The sequence below is a fragment of the Urocampus carinirostris genome, chromosome 6 (genome assembly GCF_059441175.1).
Source record: "Urocampus carinirostris isolate Australia breed hairy pipefish chromosome 6, RoL_Ucar_1.0, whole genome shotgun sequence".
Lineage (NCBI taxonomy): Eukaryota > Metazoa > Chordata > Actinopteri > Syngnathiformes > Syngnathidae > Urocampus > Urocampus carinirostris.
Window position 1 is genome coordinate 19,873,647 of NC_142354.1, and position 22,520 is coordinate 19,896,166.

Genomic DNA, 22,520 nt, shown 5'->3' on the forward strand with positions numbered 1-22,520 from the left:
TTTCAAGGAATGAAAAGTGCTTAAAATGTGTGTGAAATGCTTGCACATATATGTATATATATATTTATATATATATATATATATATATATACTGGGTTGGGTAGGGTTACTTTAACTGGATTACCTTTAATTACTTCTGGATTACTCCAATACCAAATATGCTAATAAAAGACAAAACAAACTAAATATGAATACAATTTTGTGCAGGCTTGGGGAGTATCGGAATACATGGAACAGCAAAAATGATGTTGGCAAGCTGTTTGGATTTATTTTCTATCTGTTTCTGTCGCATTTTATGTTATGCCGGAGATCAAAGCCAGGAGAGAAAGCTTACCACGTGTTGTGAGTCATAATTTTATTCAAATTTAGTTTCTTTTGTCTTCTATTAGCATAATTGGTATTGGAGTAACCCAAATGTAATTGAAAGTATTCCAGTTAAAGTAACTGTATCATCCCCTGTATGTATGTATGTATGTATGTATATATATATATATATATATATATATATATATATATATATATATATATATATTGTTCGTTGGTTGATTCCCTTTACCCACTAGGGTCGTAGTGCTAAATTAGACCTCGGAGACCAGTTTTGAGCACCGATCAGCATTGAAAGGAAGCAAAAATACTGCCTGGGCCTTTGTGCCTTTCTCGTCCTCCTCGCAATACTCGTATGCAGAAGGCCGAAACATTCTTTACATTGGACTCCAATTAATGGCCACTTAGCTCTCACGTTTATCTCCTTTTAAATACTACGTCCTGTTAAGACTCACATTCGTGAACATTTCATGACTTGTGTTGCGTTGAATGGTCCTCTTAAATTATTGCTTCGCTGTCAGCTTTAGTCTATCCATGAATGATGAGGGCCTTGGGCAGATGCGTTTAAATGTTCTTCACCACGGCAGCGGGTTGCACGGTACTTGTGCTTGCATTGACGTCTGTGACTTGTTTTACAACCTAATTGTCTGTGTTGGCCAACATCGGTATATGATCAATAATATACTATGGATTATAGTGATCACCATAGTAAAGCCTTCGGTCAATTTTCACACTTAATCAATTCCATAACTACCCATATCAAGTAAATATATAGTATTTATAGAATGAGATAGAAATGTACACTTCCATTGGAGTGGCTAAGAAATTACACAATTTTTTTAAGGTGAAGCTTTTTTTTTTAATGAAGATAACATGAAACTAATCAGAAATACGCTCAATACATTGATAACATGGTAAACGACTATTATTGCTGAAACTGTCTGTTTTTTAAGGCAATATCTACGTAAGGTGTATAGAGGCCCCGTTTCCAGCAAGCAACACCCCAGTCTTCTAATCGTGTATTATGTTTGCTAATTGCATTAGAAGGCTGTTGGGTGATTGCACCCTTGTGCAATGATTCTACTAGCACTGCTGAAAACAGTTTGACTGGCTAGGGAAGCTATAAAACTGACCTTCCTTTGAGCTAGTCAAGTATCTATAGCATCACATTTGTGGGTATGATTAATTAATATTTTAATTTATTAGTCCCCTTAGGCAATTTCATTTCCGCCATCTGCATGGGGGAGGTAGCGTCAGTGTTGTCGCAGCAGAACGTGCGCCAAATAACATTCTTACAGAACCTGGTATTCCAAGGCAGTCTCCCATCCAAGTACTAATCAGGCCCAACCTTGCTTAGATCCCTGAGATCAGGTGTTTTCAGGGTGGTTTGGCCGTAAATGGGTCGGATTAAACTTGGACAGTATAGACGAGAAAAGAGAATTGTTAGGAAACTGAAGATCTCCTACAACAATGTATTACTACTCCCTTTAAAAGCAACACAAACAGGCTCTATCCAGAGTGGAAAGAGAAGTGGGAGGGACAACCAAACAGGGTGACATGTATATTAGTCTCTGGAGAAATAGACTCTTTTCGGGTCCTAAATTAGCAGTTTTCTTTTTTTAAGTACTTGCAAAACACCAGTGCAAGCATCTACAGTGAAGAGGCGACTCAAAAATGCTGGCATTTAGGCGGAGTGGCGAAGAAAGAGCAATATCTGAGACTGGCCAACAAAAGGACAAGTGTAATATGGGCAAAATAACACATTTATTGGACAACTTATTGGATTAATAAAAGTGTAACTTTTTCATTGAAAACTCAAAATTGTTCTGGTGACCCTAAACTTTTAAACTATTGTGTATGTAGATGTACAATGAATCTGTTTACAGGCGCATTTTCGTCATTATGATATGAATGATAAACACAAACTGCGGCTTACTAGCTAACAAAAGCCTGATCCGTAATTTGTTGATTTCTCCAGGACGTTTCCATTTTGTTTAATGCCCCACAACAGAAAATGCCATAATTGTATCCCTAGTGGGAGCCTAGTTGTTCACATATCTAAAGATTGTAAGTTCATGCTTCTGTCAGGCTACACACAAGATTGTCAATAGACGGGACCTAACAACGGAGCACACCTTTGGAGCGAGATCAAACAAGCATGGTAAATCACAAATTTTTGTGAACGACATGAACTAAATCATCTTATTTTTAATGTTGAAAGTTAAAGACAAAAACAAGGTCCATATTGTAAGCTTCTTATTGCATGATTACGTCACTGCCTAAGGCCTATATACTGGGTTATTTGATTGAAAACAAATAACTCCAATCAGCACCAGAAAACAAAAGACAGTTCATGCAAAGGCCCTTGTGAAGTCATGCCGTAACTACGCACAGTATGTATTCATCTGTGGTACTTTTTAATAGAGATAACCCTGCGTGGCACTGAGGACACGAACGTTGAATTGCCAAATGGCAAAGGAACACTGTATTTCGTTGCCTGTCAAAAGATCTGTGACAATTGAACTGGCAGTAAATGAGATATTGGATCATTCACCACTAAAATGGAAAACTGATCATTGACGTCTACAGTCGTCAATAGGACTGTCGTCATATTATGATATTGTCATTAGGTCGTGCTACGCCACCATTGCTACCAGTGTTTAATATGTTGTACTCACCAAAGGATTTAGGTTTAGTTGTTTCAAACGGGGGCAGCACAGCAGCGCAGTGGTTAGCGCGTGTGCGACAACGTTCTGAGGTCATGAGACCGAACCTTCCTGTGTGGAGTTTGCATGTTCTCCCCGTGCTTGTGTGGGTTTCCTCCGGGCACTCCGGTTTCCACCCACATTCCAAAAACATGCATTTCAGGTTAATTGGATGTTCCAAATTGTCTCTAAGTGTGGATGAGCGAGTGAGTTGTCTGTCCCTGTATTCCCTGTGTATGGCTGGCAACAGGTTTAGCGTGTCCACTGCGCGAAGATAGCTGGGACGGCCTCCAGCACCCCCACGACCCTACTGAGGATAAGCGATGCAGATAATGAATGAATGGATGTTTCAAATGGAATAGACTTTAAATTGTAATTCAGAATAAAACAAGTTGGCACACGCATGTGAGTGAAAACACAATGTAAAACCTTTACAATAGCTTGCACCAGTTGTCTGCAGAATTCAAAACGGTTTCATTTGTGCCATTGGAATTTCAACACTTAAAACTCCATCTAGGCAATCACATGGGATGAAAGTTGCTCCCCTCGGTACTCCGTCTATGATTTTCCTTTCACAGTTGCAATTTTCCCCCACAAGCTATTGTTCTTTTTAAACCTGATTGCAAAAATACATCCATTCAGTCTTGACAAGTTGCTGTTTCATTTTTTGCCAAGATGATTGGGACACTACAAATCCAGGAGAGAGAAGAAAAAATAGGAATGAAACATCCCTCAGTGATCACATTATTTTTCATTTCATACAAAGGTCCAGTGCTCTTTTCTTGATTATTTTTGTTAAACTTTGTTCATGGAATTATCATTAATGCGCACTATTACTGATAATTAAATACTGAATTTTGGGTTTCAGTTTTTCATCACTTGCTGCTTTAAAAGAGCTGCGCGACTCACTAACATGCAGGGAAACAATCGGGCTTGGCCTGTTCCAAGTTTTTTTTTAGTTTTTTTTTTATAATGGATTGCTACCAAAATATTAAATCTGTTTTAGTGTTTACTTTTCGGAATACTATATGAAGAATTTATGAACAAGATCTGTTGGTACCTCGGCCATCTCTCCAGGATTTTGCTTAAGTCAAATTTTACGGTCAAACATTTCGTCAAAGAGTAAAGACAGACCTTACTGCTGGTTAAATTTCAAAACAGCAAATGAGGTGCTAGGTTTTAGCTGAAACAAAGATCCTGTTTTTGCCCTGGTTGAAGAGGATTCTTGTTTGCCATATAGAATAGTATGAAGCTTGTTTTTGGTGGAGAAAAAGAAGTTTCTTTTTTCTTTATTTTTATAAACAAGACACTAGTTTTTGTCAGAAGAGGAAATTGCGAGTTTTCAAAATAGAAAAAGAAGTCGCGGTTTTAAACGTATATGATGAAATTTTTAGCATAGAAAAAAAAAGTGTTTGACTCTCAAAGGCAAGATTGTTTTTTTAAAACAATTTTTATATGCGACTTAAACTATTTACGAACTGGAATCTTGTATGAAAATCATGTATAAAACATTTTGTTTTTATTAAAAAAGGAAATTATTGCCTGAGTCAAATAACTAATCATACAGACAACATGGTGTATTGACAAACTTTCTGGTGTTGAAGACAAATGCTGGAAGAGACAGTGGCGTTCTAAACTAAAAACGTAAATCAAATTGGAGGACTTTCTGTATTCCATCTCAATGAAAAAATAGTTCATGTCCTAGTTTTGCTTCTGTTTGAATTGAATGGAATTGAACTGTCTTTATTGTCATTGATATCGACGTTGTAAAACATTGTATTTAACAAGATAGGACATGGCACTCCAGGGTAAATATGAATTAAAAACTTTACAGTGAAAAATTAGATAAAAGACCGTCAGAATAAATACACAACAATAATGACAAAGTAGTGCTTAGAGACTGGCCCGAGATATAATAATAGTGCATTGTAACAGTATTGCAATTAAAGTAGTGCAATGACATTTAGCAGCAATACAAACATTTAGCAGAAACAAAAAAAAATCCCAATTAACTCGCAATATATATATTTCCATTTTTATGTGCTTGTTTATGAGGGTGAGGGGTCTGGGGAAGAAACTGTCCCTGAGCCTTTTGGTCCTGGTTTTAAGGGACCGAGCATCTAACAGAAGGCAACAGGTCAAATGGGTGAGAAGTCTTTTATAATGTTAATTGTTCTGCTGTGGTATCATTAGCCGGTAATCTCCTCCAGACTGGGTATAGAGTAGCCAATGATCTTCTGGGCTGTTTTGATTATTCTCTTTATTAAGTGTGTCCTGTCCGCTTCCAAGTCTTATTCTTCTTTGTTAGCAATAAAGTTATATTTTCTTGTGGTCGATATTCCGGCATCACTAAATAATCTCAAGCATTGGGATTGAAATGAGACGTCATTCTCAAATAAATTCTTACACGACATTAGTAAGCATCCAGTGACAATTTTTCCGTGAAATGCGTTACTCCTCTTGCCATCAAAGTGTGATCGTGTCGTTGGGAGGCTCACTTCCTGCTGCTTACTAATCACTCCTTGCCTCTTTCCCTGCAAAGGCGGCTTTCCACATGCTCATTATCCCACAGTCATCCATCTATCAGCATCAGCGCACTCCACAAGCGATAGGGCACGTACGTCCGCGCATTGAATACCCGATTAGACCCCACGCTTCCAGCACCTCCCATCAAATGCAACCCAAACTGCTGCTAAAATAAGGTCACCGGAAAATAGATGCGACATAAACACAGCTTCTGAGGTTAGGACAAACCCGCCGGCTCAGCCCCAGCACAACATATTTGCCCAAGATAAAGGGATCCCCCCCTCGCCGTGTCGCAAAGCGATCCCCATTTGTTTGGTTAGCCGAGCCTGGTCCCGATCAGATAGAGCCCATCTCCAAATCTGCCATATCTCTCCTAATCCCTGTGTCCACAGTTGTTCTGTGGCGCGGAACCGGGCTAGCACCCTAGTCTCAGATCAGTGCCAGAGCGTACAATTTTACCTGACTGAGCTCCCCACCGCTCATCTCCCTCAGCCATTTAAGCGCACATCTCTCCGGTGATGGAGCCGCTTTCAAATGAGGGCGAGCGAGATGAAATCAGACGGAAATAGGCATACATTTAACTCCAGACGTGCATGGCGTTCAAGATAAGATGCTTTGGCTGGTAAACAACTCTGTGCGCTTTCTTCTGTCGCTCGCAGAAAAGGAGACCAACCTCAGGTCCTTCATCCTCAGGGACCTCCTGCCCTCATCTGTGGATAGTTATTACCGATACACCGGCTCTTTGACCATGCCGCCCTGTAGCAAGGTGGTGGAGTGGATCATCTTCTCCAGGCCCGTTTATCTGTCTCACTCGCAGGTAGGTGTTTTGCATGGCTATGTTTGAAAATTATTCTAATCTGCTCCAACAATAGACCATCACTCTACTTGAGTCAATTTGATTAACTTTTAGGGTTTTGTAGCTAACAGCCCAAGTTTTTTAAATTGTTCTTAACAAATCGTAATTTTTTGAGGATACAAAGCAAAATGACTTGATTCGAAAATATATATGTGTAGTTTAATCAATGTTTAACCATCAAAGAAGGACCAGGACAGTAGGGGACATGTTATTTAAGTTTGAATTTCCTTCTTCAGCTGGTGAAAGCTGCAACTATACAATCCAGTGTATTGAAAACATGTGTCAATGCAATTTCAAAAATACAGTGCATAGACTTTGCATCTGTCTGATGTAATACAACCTATACTTGTTCAAATAAAACATGTTTCGCAAGTTAGAGCATTGCCTTGTAAATCCATCAACATGGATGGAGACAGATTTGACATGCAACTGTACCGTCAGCCATAACATCAGTCTTTTGTTTACTGCGAGGGCCCAGGAACCAGGAAGCAGCCCAGGAACCCGGAAGTTGTTTTGGTTTGCTATATTTTTTTAAAAGCTCAAATGAACAATGTATGTTTATGTAAAATTCTCTTGAGCGAAATTGCAACCATTCTTAGCCATGTCTTTTAAACACATGCAACGTTTTATTAAAGAAAAACAATTACATTATGACCAACACACTCCTGACCTGGCTTCGTAGGCCAATATAATTATGTAAATCTTTTAAATGGGCAACACAATGTTACAAAAAGTCTGATGAATTGACTACACTTCGGTTTATTGGTAAAATATGAAAAATTGGCTGTTACAGCTGCCGCTTTTTTTCAGGAGGAAGAATATATATCATTAGGTATTGTTATGTTTTCTGTCTTCATTTGTTGCTGCATGTCTGCAATCACATTAAAAATTGCAGCTTAAGGCGACACATCAGCAAGTGTCAGGCTAACGTTAAGGTATCACTGTATAATTCATAATATTTTGACTGTTGTGTTTTTTTCTATTTTTTGGGGGCCTTGCTGTGAACGACTGTAAAATATCCACCTTGCTGAACCCACCCCAGGCTTGATTTTATTTTGCGAGCCAATGCGTTCCAAATCATGCCCAGCACTTTTTTACACATGTCCTGCGCAGGCATTTTGCTATAATTTCTGTGTTAGCCAGACTAATATCCTCTCGAGCCCTGCATACCGTCGAAATGTGTCGGGCTCAATGGAATTTTGCTCTTTCGCAGCAGTATTAACCACAGCTGCAACGTTAGCGGCGCCCTACGCGTTCTTGTATGAACCCTTAATTTACCTCTGCTAGCACGCGTCCGGTGCATTGATTCCATAATATCTGCACGGTGTAGTCATTATTGCAATAGCTAACAGATCCGTCATGCCAATCAATGGCAGCAAGTTTTACCCTATTGAGATGTTACAGCTCCTTCGACGGCCATGTTAACTATGACGCCGTGAGCCAACGGTGTGAAAGATTCTGGCTGGTCCAGTACTGCTATTGTAAATACAGTCGTACCGCTACGAACAAGCTCGATTTGTTCCAGAATCGTGCTCGTGGCTCCAATTGCTCGTGTAACAAGTGAATTTTCCCGACATGAAACAATTAAAATCAATTGGCTCGTTCCTTACCTCCAAAAAGGATCAAAAGAATTCTAAAAAGCTATAAAACACATCTTCCCTATCACTGAAAATGCATGCAAATTAACATAGAAATTCAGTAAAAAGATAAATAAAATGATAATAACTAATTCAAATGTAAGTAAATTATGAGTCACTTCAGCAAAAGTGTGGTGCTGAGGTGAGGGAGCAGAAGGGGGGCAGAGGGCGGTTGTACTGACGGTGCAAGACTTTTAAATATATGTACCGTGTTTCCACGACTATAAGGCGCACCAGGTTTTAAGGTGCATCCCCCAAAAATATTTTTTGTCATATATTTTCCATACATAACGCGCACCGGACTATTGGGCGATACAGTGGGAACATCAACAAAACAGTCAGATAGTTCAGTCAAACTTATTAAGCCCTTAATATTCCTATGGCTACCAAAGAAGCAAATACGTGTCTCAGACACGTACGGATACTGTGTCTGTACGATGTCACCAATCACTCAAATATGTCATTCCACTTATCATTAGGAAGGTAAAACTCTTGGGATTTAAGAAATGCCAACCATTTATTAGTTTATAATTTATTTTTCGCTGGCAACTGTGTGGACGGCAAAGTAAGAATTTAATTGTGCAGGGGAAAATGGTTCTTTACTGTGCACATAACAATAACATGCTAGCACGAGGTGGTGTATCCCTGGATTTTCACAAAGAAAAGTTTTCCATCTGTCGCAGGGATGTCGAACTTTTGGACTGGCGTGACGTCATCCACTCCGCTACAAGCACCCCTAGGGCATCATGTTAATCTGTTAATAAACAACGGGGTAGACTGCTGGAAGTGTGAATTTCCCTGCGGGGATGAATAAAGTATCTATCCATCTATCTATCTATCTATCTATCTAAACACTTTGAATTTAAAAATAGACTCATCACAGAAACATCAAGATCATTCAGAAACAAAATCCTGGGAAAATATAAAGCTGGGGTAGCTCACCAAAGCCGTCTTGCAGCCATCACATTCAATAACAATATGCAACCATGGTCCTCTAACATACGTGAGTGTAGTAAATCCAACCGTGTGAAATATTTACATACTCCAAAACATTCAATAATGCCGACAAATTAAAGAAAAAATCCGCTGAGAAGCACCTGCATCGATGGACATAGCTGTCTGTTTAGCCCCATAATTCCTGTTTGCAAATACAGACTAGTAAAAAATGTCTGCTTGCTTTAGTTGTGAGACCTTGTGACTCGATATTGATCAATATATATGAAGCATGGTCAACTTTTGGAAAAAATAAAGGCTTTAAGGTGCGCCTTTTAGTCGTGAAAATACGATACTCATTGTACACTTAAAATTAAAGTTACCTTAATTTTTAATTGATGTGAACACAAAATATTTTACGGCAATTATATTTTTTAATTGCCTTTTTCAGTTTACATTCATCAATTTATTTCGCCCTTTTACAGGTCTTTAGATAAAGAAACTTACCTAGGGAGAAATACATATGTCAAGTGCCATTAAAATGAGCTGTGTTTTTCTTACAAAAGCAGCAACTTTTCCCCACTGGGCCAGAAAATCTTTAAACTTTTTTGTAAATGCCAGCTTCTCTGGTTTCTCTTCCGCGACATTTTTTTTTCCTACAGGAATATAGCCAACAGCTCCCCCCCCACCCCCCCAGCAAGATGTTTGCTTAGAAAAAAAAAATGCTTGTATCGAAGTTCTTGTGTGTAGAGCTACTCGTATAAAGAGGTACCACTGTAGTCACTTAATAGCAGGCAGTTGCACTGTGTTTACGCTCCTCAGGCACACAGGAGAAAAATACTCTTTTTTTTTTTTTTCCCCCTTATGCAGCTTGAGGCCTTCTACTCCATATTTACAACAGAGCAACAGGACCACGTCAAGTCGGTGGAGTATCTGAGGAACAACTTCCGTCCCCTGCAGGATCTGGATAACAGGAAAGTCTTCAAGTCAGCAGTGACTGATGCCTGGCTGAAAGATTTGACTGACGTTCACAGTAGCAGCCACGGCACTGAGGCATCCAGAGGTGAGTAGCTGGCTGCAATTCGCATTCCCGTTTATTTCACTATCCGCTTAGGTTGGCCGCTGTTGACATTTGAGCCACTGTGAGGAATTTGTTTCAAGTTTTTCATATTCAATTAGGTTAGCAAATTTCTTTACACAGAGGAAACTGCTGCACAGTAAGAAAACAAAACATGAGGGCCGTATTTGCAACAATCCATTAGTCAATATTGAATTAATTATCAGAAATCGTTTTGTGACCATTAATCAAATTTGAGAAAAAAAAATCTGGGTTTGTACAGGTGCTGCAAATCCTTTAACCCCTTAACATTCCGATGGCCTGCAACTCTTTCAGAATGTCTAAAATTTGACCAAAAGTAAAATACACAAATGCAAAGTTTGAAGGGCTGTGAACTGTAGGTCTCCAAATGTCCACTTTTGGAAACTACCTACCATTATCAAAATGTGTAAAATACAATTGTTTAATTTTTCGGATAGTAGTAAAATTCGACAAGGTACTTTGTAAGGTTTCCAGCTATTGTCTCACCTATTTTCCGGCTAAGATGCCCATTCTGCACTCTTTTGTGTTCCAACTCAGATTACTCAATGTTAGTAGTACTTGCAGTGATTATTTTAGTTTGAGACCAAACTTCAGAGTCTTACCTTTTAAACGAGACCATAACCGTCCATATTCTCCGAATGGTTCAAGAACAGCATTCATTTTACTTTGGGTACATATTGGATTGGGATTTAAGGTGAACTTTACAGTAATTCTAAGGGGTTGAAATGCTTAAATTTTACTGTTGTGTTTTCAAGGTTTGAAAAGTGCTTTAATTTTGGGTAAAGTCCTTCTAAATGATTGAATTAGATGTCATGTTACTAAATTATCTATTTTCAGAACCTATCCCTGGGCCACTCAGGTGTCCTTGGGCGGTGACTTGCTTGCCCGGGGCACCATGTAGAAAACCCGACCAATACCCATCCATAAAAAAACATGTATTTCTCTTCCCATAGTTGTATATTTTAATTGGAAGGAATACTCATTATCTTATATTTGTTGCGTCTTTGGAATTTAGATTAACTCATACAATGCCAGACGTTTCTCTCAAATGGAAAAAGCGACCAATTTTTGCCATTTTGACTCATTTTTGAAGACCGACAGAAAATTTACTTCCGTAGCTATATAGTCCTTTGACTTATCAAATTAAAGCTTCAAACCTCATCTTTTATTTATTTATTATTTTAAAGTGTGTTTATAGATTTTACCATTGTTTAGTAAACAACAGCTGAACATTTCTTAGTTTCTTAAAAATATTCATTTCCAAGAAAAACGGCTTTTTGTGAAAGGATGCACCTCCAATATTTAAACAATGCTCTCCACTTCACTTGCAACATAACATCATATTGCAAGAACACTGAACTTATGCATGAACGACGCATGAACCTTGCAAGAACTTCTCAGCACTCAATGTTTCTGTTGTTGTGATTACACAATTAAGGTCATCATGGCGATGCACAAAACATGATTCCTCTGCCCCGACGACGACGCAGAAACTGTCCTCTTTTCAGAAAGAAAGATGCTTGACGCCTTAACTGTCTATTCCCTATGTTCGCTACTCTGACCACACTGCTGCACTATGCCTTTAGTCGCCTAACGGGGCTGCAAACACACTTCAATCGATGGATACAGAAAGCAAGACTAAGAAGTGGGTGCTCCCTTGATGTGAGAAATATAAACAAAGCCACTCCTGGCATACAATGGTGATTTTTCATCCATCATTACCAGAGGCTTGATACTTACTGATCGGCTGCACCCCAAACACTTTGTAATTGTTTTTTTTCTTCTTTGATAAAACAAAAACAAACAAAAAATAGTTTAATGTTTCAGGAGTCAGGGATAATGCTTCTGAAAATGTGGCACAGAATGAGTTAAAGAACACAATATACCATTTTACCCATCCAAAGGGTCATTTTGAAAGAAATTCTCTTAAAAATTCGCTGAGGGGTCTGGCAATGACCAATCAAAGCTCCACTGGAGAATTATTTTTTTTCAGGAATTAAACACCCTAAATCAGACTTAAAAACACTAGAAACAAATTAGTGTATTTGATCGCAAAAGAAAATTGAACCTTATTAAAAATCTGATTCAGTTCTGTCAAATAACCTGTGCAAGGCCTTCAAAGGTCGAATGTGATCATAGCAGGAGAGCTGTGGTCAACAGCAGCTTAATGGCGACTGTGCTTTCTCTGTGTTCAGTAGTCGGCGGAAAAGGGAATCAACAACCGATCAAACAATCTTTCCAGATGTAACTCCATTTGCAAAATGATTACGTAAAAATTAGCAGTAGAGTGCAGCGATAATTCTTAGCAGTGATTTAGCTTGAGTAGATTGCAGCTCCATTTTGTTTGGACTCAATTGAAATGCCCTCTACTGGTTGCAATAGAGGAACAACATGTATTGCGTGTCAATCAAGAGGATGCTCGTACATCAACTGAATTGCTCATTGAATCAATGATTCTCAAAATGACCGCTGTCGGGATGCCTTGTCTTTGTCCATGCGTGTGCATCCTCTGTACATGCAGAGGGATCCACTTTAAATTGGATGCCACGGTAATGATATTCTTGGTTTTGTGTTTTGACTTTGGGCGTATTACTCTTCGTCTTAGATGATTGCAAATTGACGCTTAAAGGTTACCCTAATTGGCCATTTTTCAAAACCCGTTTTTGACACGGAGCATAATAGCAGTGTAAACACGAGCCTAATTGATCAAATTCAGGGGGACTTTCATCTATTCAACGTGTCGCGGCCCGTTTGGCAACACACCCACTCAGCCCCCCACTCTTCACAATTATGGCCGCAGCCTACCTAAATGGAACAGCGCAGCCATATTTACTGTTATTAATTACACAGGCGTGCACACCGCATTATCGTGTCACCATGACCGAGCGAATGTTTCAAAATAATAAAGTTTGAGTTTGGTGGCGTTGCTCAGGGGTTTTGACTTGAGTTGTCCTTCACACGTCACAATTATACTAAGCAGTTAGGACAAAGTGCAGTATTTCCCATAGAGTTATGTGAGACCGTGGTGAGGAAAAAGAGTGGACTGTCCACCCAATATTAGCAATGTTTGATGACGTTGTCGTCTTCTATCAGTGACGAGACCAACCGGGTTAGAGCAAAAATGGGCAAGATGAAATGGGTCTAACAGAAAAACGATTAAAATAAATTGTGTACAAAAATTGCTATTTGGGATTTGTATTGTGTCTGAATTTTGTCAGGACCAGAACGGAAACAGGACCCAATTGCGTTACGTTTCTCACGAATTTTATTGAAGGAAAGAGGAAGGGCTGCGGCCACGATCCGGTGTTCGCTGGACGCGGGAAGCAAGTCGCTCTCGTACTCGGATTGTGATACGAACACGGAAGTGGATCTTCCGTAGCAAGCCGTGGCGGTGTCAGGGACGGAAAAAAACGAGTCGGTAGCCGGGACTGGGAGAGCAAGGCATGGTCGGGGTCGGAAGTGAGTCGTAAGCCAGAACGGAAGAGTAGATGTAGTCGGGGACAAAAAGAAATCGTAAGCCGGGACGGGAGAAAAGACGTGGTGAGGAGCAAAACAGGTCGTAGCCGTAGACAGACGGGAGCAAATACTGGACAGGTGGGAGCCGGGGGTCGAAAAAGGCTTGCTTAGTATTCACTGATGTTCGCAGACGGACTGACAACAGGGAACAGACAGGACTAAGTTTAGGTAGAGACAGGGAGCCAATCAGAACCCGCGGCGGTTGGCGCCAAATAAGCGGGCACAGGTGAGTTTCATCGGTAATGATGACAACTTTAGCTTCTAGTTGGGGTGGGCATCTCAATTTTGCCCTGTCTTCTGCCTGGCAGGAAGGATGCAGAACAGGGAGAGAAGATAAAAGTGTCTCTGACAGCTTGAAACCAAGCATTAAGTCAAAGTGTGGCTGGTGTGAGAAAGGTGGTCCGCTAACTACATATACATGTGGCGCTCTGACGAAACACGTAACACAAAATACACACCTTGGCATTTGCAATCATTTATATAAATGAAAAATATGAAAGTTATTTTCATTAATTTCTCATTCATGTATATTGAAGAATGTGATTCTTTTTTTTAAATAATACAAATTTAGGGGACCTTGATGTAGACTAATTAGACCCTGGCTTCCCGCCAGGTACTTTGTAAGGTAAGGGATTACTTGTATGAACAATTTTGAGCTTGATTAAAATTTTCTTATAGACTTTGGCAATGTATCAATTTTGGAGGATTTGTTTCAATGTTTAAGATTGGACAAGTGTAAACGACATTTTATAGGATGCCAGTCTCTTGTCCGTTGTTTTGACTGTTACGTCATTGTTGCTATTGGCCAAACATATTGTTGTTCTTTAATTCCCACAACCCTAAGGGCTAATCTGTTCTTATTTTAACCATTAAGATTTAATAAAAACAGGGGGTTGATGGAAGGGCTTTAGGACAGGGTGGATTTCTCTTATTTAAAGGCTTCCCTCCCAGTTCTCCTTTTTAAGGTAAAAATCCATTTATATCTTCTCTCCTTATTTTGAGTTGTTTCTAAAGTTTAATCTGAACAAAATGCAAATATTCAACTTTGCCGATTAGCCTATTTAGCTTTACCGATGATGTTCCCTGCATTAGCGACCAGCTTTGCTGATGCGACAGCTAGCATTAGCTGCCTGCGTCAAATGTTTGTATTTAACAGTTAAAATCACTTTTAGCTGCTAGTTCTGGTAGCACTGACACCACTCAGTAGGTGCGAAAAGCATAAATATTTACAAACCAGGTTTACTCTACTGCTGATTTGTTGGCAGAAAATAAAAAATATAATCAATTGAAATTGTTTATATTTCTGAGGTTTTTCTAAATATTTGACTTTTGATAGTTGCAGTCTTATCCAATATAAGGAAAAATGAGTGCGAGTGATTACACACATTTAGCACTGTTTGCCACAGATATTCATTTTTAATGATCTCAAAATACTACTGAATAAAATGTGATTTAAACAAATGTGAAGTTTTATTTGAGGGTAAATTATTGTCTCGGTTATTTTTATCATTATTATTATTATTATTTGTTGGGGTTTTTTTTGCCCTTTGTGGATTTCAGTTCAGAACGATCATTGATATGATTTATTAAAAAGCCGGTCCACTAAGCATAGCTAGGCTAAGGATAAAAATCGATCTCAGTGTATATCACTTCTTTGAGGAAAGTAAAAACTATTGACAAAGCAAAATAAGATTACATGAAATCAATAAAGGGCTCTGCGCATGATGTTTTCTCATAGTCAGTGCTCATACTTTCATATTGTATTTCACAGATGAAAATGATATCAAGCACAGCAGTCGAGGCAATGCTTGTTGCACTATTTTCCGTATTTCTCTTACACAAGGTTCCTACGGGTGCTTTAAATTCTTGGATATGCTTGAATTTTTATGGTTTTCAAAGATTGAAAAGTGCTTGATTTTGAGTGAAAGGTAAATGGTAAATGGTCTGCATTTTTATAGTGCTTTCAAGTCAATGAAGATCTCCCAAAGCGCTTTACAATGTGCTTCACACTTGACCATTCACACACACACACACTCACACGCCAATAGCGGCAATGCAGCATTGCAACCTGCTTATTGGGGGCGATAGGGATTCAGTGTCTTGCCCAAGGACACTAAATGCTTGATATTGTTGCCATGGTTCTTAACAAGTCTGGTTAAAAATGACGCAGACACTGCTTTCTGGTGTTTTCCCTTTGCTATTGCATTTCATATTCCCTTGTGTGGAACGGCAGCTGGCATTAGTTTGAATTGCATTGTCCTTTGAAACCTTATTGCACCCTACGGGTCACACCCAGGAAGACAGGTGCATGCTAAACAAGGTACTATTAAATGCATATTACTGCAAGTATTCCGTATCAATTATGGACATTTATTATGGGCCATGCAAAACATTAAGGTACCATTTCCAGTGGTAAACTATTGGGAAGGACTTCCTGCATGGGGGAGGAATTTATCACAAAAACAAATATATCCAAGATTTACTCAAGATCTAAAAATCATATTTCTTGATAAATGCTCATGCAAGATTAAAAATCACAGACTCTGCAAAATACATGACTCCCAGATCGAAATTCTTCTATTGATGGTGCTGGAGAAAATGGAAAATTGGTTTTGAAAGTCCTTAAATTCGGCCGTTAAAGGTCTACGAAGCCTGCACAGTTTTTGTGTATAGAAGCACACATATGGCAAGCTCTAAAATTGCATTTTACAACTTGAAAAAAATCACTTTACTTTTAACAGTTTTCCCTCTGTTCGTCTTTTTGGCATGTGTGCGTCTGCTTGCATCTCCAAAGCCCACTTCCTTCTGATAGGCCTGCAAACCTCCAGGAGGGGGACGGCTTTGCGTTATTTTCTGAACATGCAACTCCCTCAGGCGGTCCTGTTTATCTCACGATATATATTTTCGCTGCTGTCTCTTTCCTATCGTGAACTCCCTATGAACATCTGGCATTTGTATTTTTTATTTTTTATTCATAGAAAATTATGAAGAAGTCGCCCGCGCGTACAAGACGGACGGAGATTAATGGGAAAGACTAAAGCGGTGTTGTCGGAGAAAATTGATTGGGAACGGTCGTGATGAAGTTGGAGCTTTCTAACGAGGCCAATCAGCCATCATTTTTAATATGCGGCGCGGCAAAAATAGAGGCGTACAAATTAAGTCGGGAAATTGCTTTTGTGGCGTAAGGTCAGCGTTGCAGATGAATGCCGGGCCGACGTTCTTCCGTCGCCTACCAAAAAGCGGGAGCTTCGCCCCCCTCCCTTTGCCGTCAGCAGATTTGTATTTTGTTGTTTCTTTTTCTTTGGGCCGCAATAAAAGAATGCATATTGAGAGGCAACAATGTGGAGGCTTTATCGTCAGCAGTGACAGCTGTCAAGGTTGTGTGTGTGTGTGGAGGAGGGGAAGGTTTTGTTGTGGCTTCTTTATCTGAACACAATAGTGTTTGGCGACAATGAGAGGCAAAGGCACACCTTGGCTTAATCGCTTTGTGTTTTAAAGACGAGGAAACTATGGTGCGGTGCAATGTCCTTGCGTGCAGTGCATTTAGGCCAATATTGGCCTCATATTTTCAATTGAATGGATATTTTCCCAATTTTTTATGTATTATACACTTGTTTTTGTTCTTCATGGTCAATATTTTTCTGGTATGCCGGATGTGAAAATATTTTGCTTTATTTCGTACTTATTTGTTTATTAATAAAGTTGGAGACATTGATCTGGATTATTCATCTAGAAAATAAAATAAAAAAAAATAAATAAAAAAAAATGAAGATCAAAAAACAATGTGGTTTATTTATCTGGAAAATAAAATAAAATATATTAAAATGAGAAAATTGCTTTGAATATTCTATCTTTGAATAAGAAAAATGGCACTGTATATAGTCAAATATGAGCCCACATCTTATATAAGTCATCCTTTCAAACTGCATTAGAATAGCCACATACTAACAAAAATACGCACCTAAAATTTTGATAAAAACTTGTACTTAGGAATGATTATTCAAATATGTAGATGAAAACAATTATATATTATACGTCTCAATGGCATTCACTCATATTTTTTGCTTCGCAATGATTTTTTTCCCTATATGATTATTGTCACTGTTTTCCACCATTCCTTATCGCCATCCTGGGACCCATTATTATCCACAAAAAGGCAATAAAACGTTCTTTATCACAATAAAATGAGAATTGGTCCTTCTAATACACAATCGAGACGATGCTGATTGACTGAAAAAAAAGAAGAAATAGGGTAAGGGGGGAACATGAGGACACGGTACAGCCGTGGGCAATTGGTTGGCTTGGGTCACTGTGCCTGCCTTACACCCCCAAGCATTCTTTTTTTTCTGCGCACATAAGCCAACCTTCTGATTTCGGGATTATATTTTCCTAAATCCATTATCTACACCGCTTAGCCTTACTGGGTCGCGAGGGGTGTTAGAGCCTATCCCAGTGCTCTTAGGGCAGATGGCAGGGGACACCCTGAACTAGTTGTCAGTTGCAGGGCAAGTATTGTATTTTACAATTTTGAATTTGGTTTATTTCTGAGCATACTTACAACTCGCAAATAATTCGCCATCAACCTTAACAGATATTTTTTCTTACTCACATCAAGCATTAAGTAGAGTTTTTTTTTTTTTTATAATCCTTAAAGTTAGCAACATTATTTCTAGGGGCAAAAATATATATATTTACCAGAGACATGGACCAGCTTGGTAGCCTAGATGGTAGGGCACAGGTTCAAGCCTCGGCCGAGACATACCTAAGACTTACAGATTGCCTCCCTGCTTGGCGCTCGGCATTAAGGGTTGGAATTGGGGGGTTTGGTCACCTAATGACTCCCAACACAGCAGTTGGGTCTAAAAACCCTGCGCCAATCGAAGGCGACGCGTCACTTTGAGAGGTTCGTGTGTCAAAGGATTTCATGTTTATGGTTTATACTGGCTGAATAAATAAATACTGTACAATACAATACAATACAAAAGTAAGCCCTCCTCAGCAGTAGTTGGTGATGTATTGTGGTAGTTCGATCGACTAGCAATCTAAAAAGGAAAATTTTTGTTCGTAAGTGTGGGTCATTTTGTGAAAAGATAGCTAATATCAGTGTCTGAAACTAATGACAAACAGGGGGGAAACGATTTTTTTTTTTTTTTTTCCTTAAAAAAGTTGTAGGCCACCCGGGCGAAGACATTTTGTAAGTTGTACGCCCGACATAAAAGATGCACGCTGGGCAGACGTTATTTCAGACACTGCTAATATACAAAAATTGGTAATGGCGTTTTGTTTCAGCCACGGTATATATATGTCAAAAACCGTCATTGGCAGTGAAAGAGTCAACCCATCAAATCTCTGTCCACCATACATTGTTGGAAAGAAATTCAAATGAAAATCTAGGTGTATTTTTTTTGCATTTTACTGCAGGTATTCTAAATAATAAATGTCATCCCATCAAGCGGACGACTTGAAAACATGATGAGGTCTTCTTCTTTCATTAAACATTAAGCTTCTGACACCCGACAGGTAGGAATACAATTCGCGCACTGTCACACTTCATCAACACTGCCAGGATTTCACCCTGGTGTTTTTCCCTAGAGTTTACGCTCTCATCTGCGAATATGCTTGGTGCATTTGTGAGCTGATGTGTTTTTTTACAAATGCAATATACATGTATATACATCTTCGGTGGTTCATGAATCTGTCGCTTTACGTCGCCTTATCTCGCATTGACTGGTGAAATATTAAAAACACAGCTTGTATTTCCTAAACGTTCTTGAATCTGTTATTTTGTATTCGTAACAAAGAAAACATCAACCCAAAGGTAGGGCTGCAACGATTAGGCGACGTTCAACAATAATTATTAGCAGAAATAGTCGACAATGAACGAATACAACTTTTATTTCCAACATGATCAAACAAAACAACGAATCGGGAAAAAAAAATACACACCAAAACACAAACAATATTATCGTACATGTTCAAAAGGTAGTAGGAAGAAGCAAATGCTTATTAAATCATACCCCTTTGATTTGATTAATAATTGTGTCCTACAATTAGCTCTTCTGTGTATTTACAAACAACTAACACCTCTTGACATTTTGGCTCTGTGGATACACAGTCCGTTCATTATCATCAGTATCACAACTTCCATCACTGTTTTTATCCTACCAGATTAATTTTGTTTTACCCCTCTATCAACTCTATATTGCTAGTAATCACCTAATATCATTCAGTAACCAATAATGACAATAATAACAATTTATGGCAGTTATAGTAATTATAATAATTATTACCATTACAGTAACATAATAATAATAACAGTGTTGATTTGCTTACATATACCTTTTGCTTTTTCATTCAGACGCCATTTTCTTCCTCTCTGTACTTTGACAATATTGTTTGTTGGTATCTGGATTTAAACAGGTGAATACTTTTTGAGCTCATCCTGCAATTTGTTCCAAAGTTTAACTGCACATGCAGACACACACATACTTTTCCTGGTAGTACTCACTGGTTGGATTTTAAAGCTTCTTCCTTTTCGTGGGAATGATTTTCATTCGATTCCGTTGTCAACTATTGTCGTCAGACACGGTTTTCGCACATAGTGTGCATCTCTCCTTAAATATAATCTCTGCTGAGAGTCACAATAGCGTCTCTGTCCAGAGCGGTTTCATCAACATACAGAAATGGTGACGTCAACATCAAGTACGTACCAAAACTTTGGGAGCAAGATTTTAAACAATAAAAATGTCAAAGTTCTTAGCGCGCTGGAGATGCAGTATATAATATTTACGAAAGAATTAGGAAGATGAAGCCGATTTGTTCTTCGGGGTGGATGCTGGGTGAGCTCTCATAGCTCCACACGCTGGTAGCGGCGGAAAGAAGCACTACAGTATTGTCCTGTACTCGGAAAAAGGTGCACACGATACAAAATATAACTTACAGCAATGTACAGATATTTTCCGACATCCTGAAAAAATGTTCGTATCTACCGTTTTCCGTAAGTTGAATGGCCGTAAGTAGGGACCGTCTGTATTTATTTACTGCTCGACTGCTTCTAATGAGCTTCTTTTTGGTTTACTGGGATTTTCTTTTATTTAGATTTTTCTTTTTCTTTATTTTGCCTGACCTAAACAATGGACATAGGTTCATTCCTGTCTCTACTGACCAAGCCCTGCAATAGGTTCTAGATTTCATTTATTTTTTTGCTCCAATCTGCAGTATGTTCAATACAAGATCTATTTCAACTGTGCTCATTTCTTCGTTTTTACCATCCCATTTCACATAATTAAATCAACTTAAATTTGGAATTGTTTTATAGTTATTGATATCAATGTTGTGAAACATTGTATGCAACGAGATTAGACATTGCACTCCAGGGTAAAACCTGTAATATAGAGTCTTTGAAGACAAAAAACTAGCGGGATGAATAGGTCAGAAAACGAATAATTACAGCATATTGCTTAGAAAAACAGGCCCAAGTTATGATAATAATAACACAATGAATAATAGTGCATTATAATAATAGTGCAATGTTAATAAGCGCAACTCAATGCTGCAGTTAAGAAAAAATACGTAAAATACACGATTATTCAACTAATCTTTTCAATAGTCGGTGACTAGCCACCTTTTACAAAAATCTTCAGTTGTAGCCGTACCCAAAACCAGAACCCCCCCACACCTCTAAATGTTTGTGAAGTATCATTGAATAATAATGCTGCATATACATATATACGTATATATATTTGTAGTACAGTATATTAAATAAACTTCCCCTGTGTTTTTTTCTTTCGTCATTTTTTTGCACCTCTCCCTCGCTGTGTTAAATGATTGCGACAATCTCAATTTGCCGCCAAGCCTGCTAGCACATGATTAGTTGACATTGTTTCCCCAATTGCTTTTGCTGGCGAGAAGGTCCAGATTGTCTTAAGTGGAAGCTGGCTCTATTGCTATATGCAGGCTGCAGCTTGCACTGCCATCTTCAGGTTGCTGTTTTCTACTCAACACCCTCCCCTGTCAAGTCCTGAAAGGGGTTGTATCACACTAACACAAGAATTCCTCATTCCTTGTTGCTGCGGATAAGGACGAGATCCTAATTCGTAACTATTCTTTGCTATATTGACCCTGCATCAAAGGGCCAAACGTTAAGGAACAAAAAATGCCTGATTAGAGAATGAAATAATATAAAATATGATAAAAATATATTTTGAAAAATAATGACGCAAAAAAAGCGCTAAAAAAAAGAAGAGAATGCTATACTATGTACGCAGTTGTTTTTATTAATTCCCACATCTAATTGTTATGTATTCTTTAAAAAGTCAAGAAATGGTTTGTATAGCACAAAATAAATATTTGGTACTTCATCACTTTATCTGCTTTGCTTCTATTTAGTTATTCATGCATGAATATGTTTGTATTTCTTTTTGATTAAAACGGTACATATTCAAACATTGAAAGATGTTTTTACTATTTTTCATTACATTGGCATTGTATTATTTCTATTATTATTATTCTTTTTTATATATATATTTCATTTCAATTACATATATCCACTATATTTACATTATATTTCATTTGCATTTATATACTATATATATTTTATTTCATTTTTAATTAATTGTTTTACTTGTATATTTGTTTTAATTTATATATATATATATTATTCATCGATTATTTCTGTTTTTATTTTTACTTTTTTTTGTATTTCATTTAAATAAATGTATAGGGCTCGTACGTAGCTTGAAATCCTTGAACATGCTTAAACTTTAATTTTGTGTCTTCAAGGATTGAGAAGTGTTTGAATTTTGGGTGAAGTGCTTGTAAATGCTTGAAATTGTTTCCATCTGTTCTCAACGAGTCAGTCTACTTAAAAACAATGCTGACACTGCTCTTTGGTGGCTTTGCTTTGTGTTTGCATTTTCTCTTCC

At 38.3% G+C, this 22,520-nt stretch overlaps 1 protein-coding gene across 1 annotated transcript in view; it reads left to right on the plus strand.

The window, feature by feature from the left end:
* The window catches only part of ca16b (carbonic anhydrase XVI b), a 252,954-nt gene that overhangs the window by 165,637 nt on the left and 64,797 nt on the right, over positions 1–22,520 (plus strand). Inside the window, exons 7-8 of the mRNA XM_088338154.1 lie at positions 6,215–6,372; positions 9,852–10,044. Coding sequence (XP_088194280.1) covers positions 6,215–6,372; positions 9,852–10,044 — 351 coding nt within the window. The remainder of the gene's footprint in view (positions 1–6,214; positions 6,373–9,851; positions 10,045–22,520) is intronic.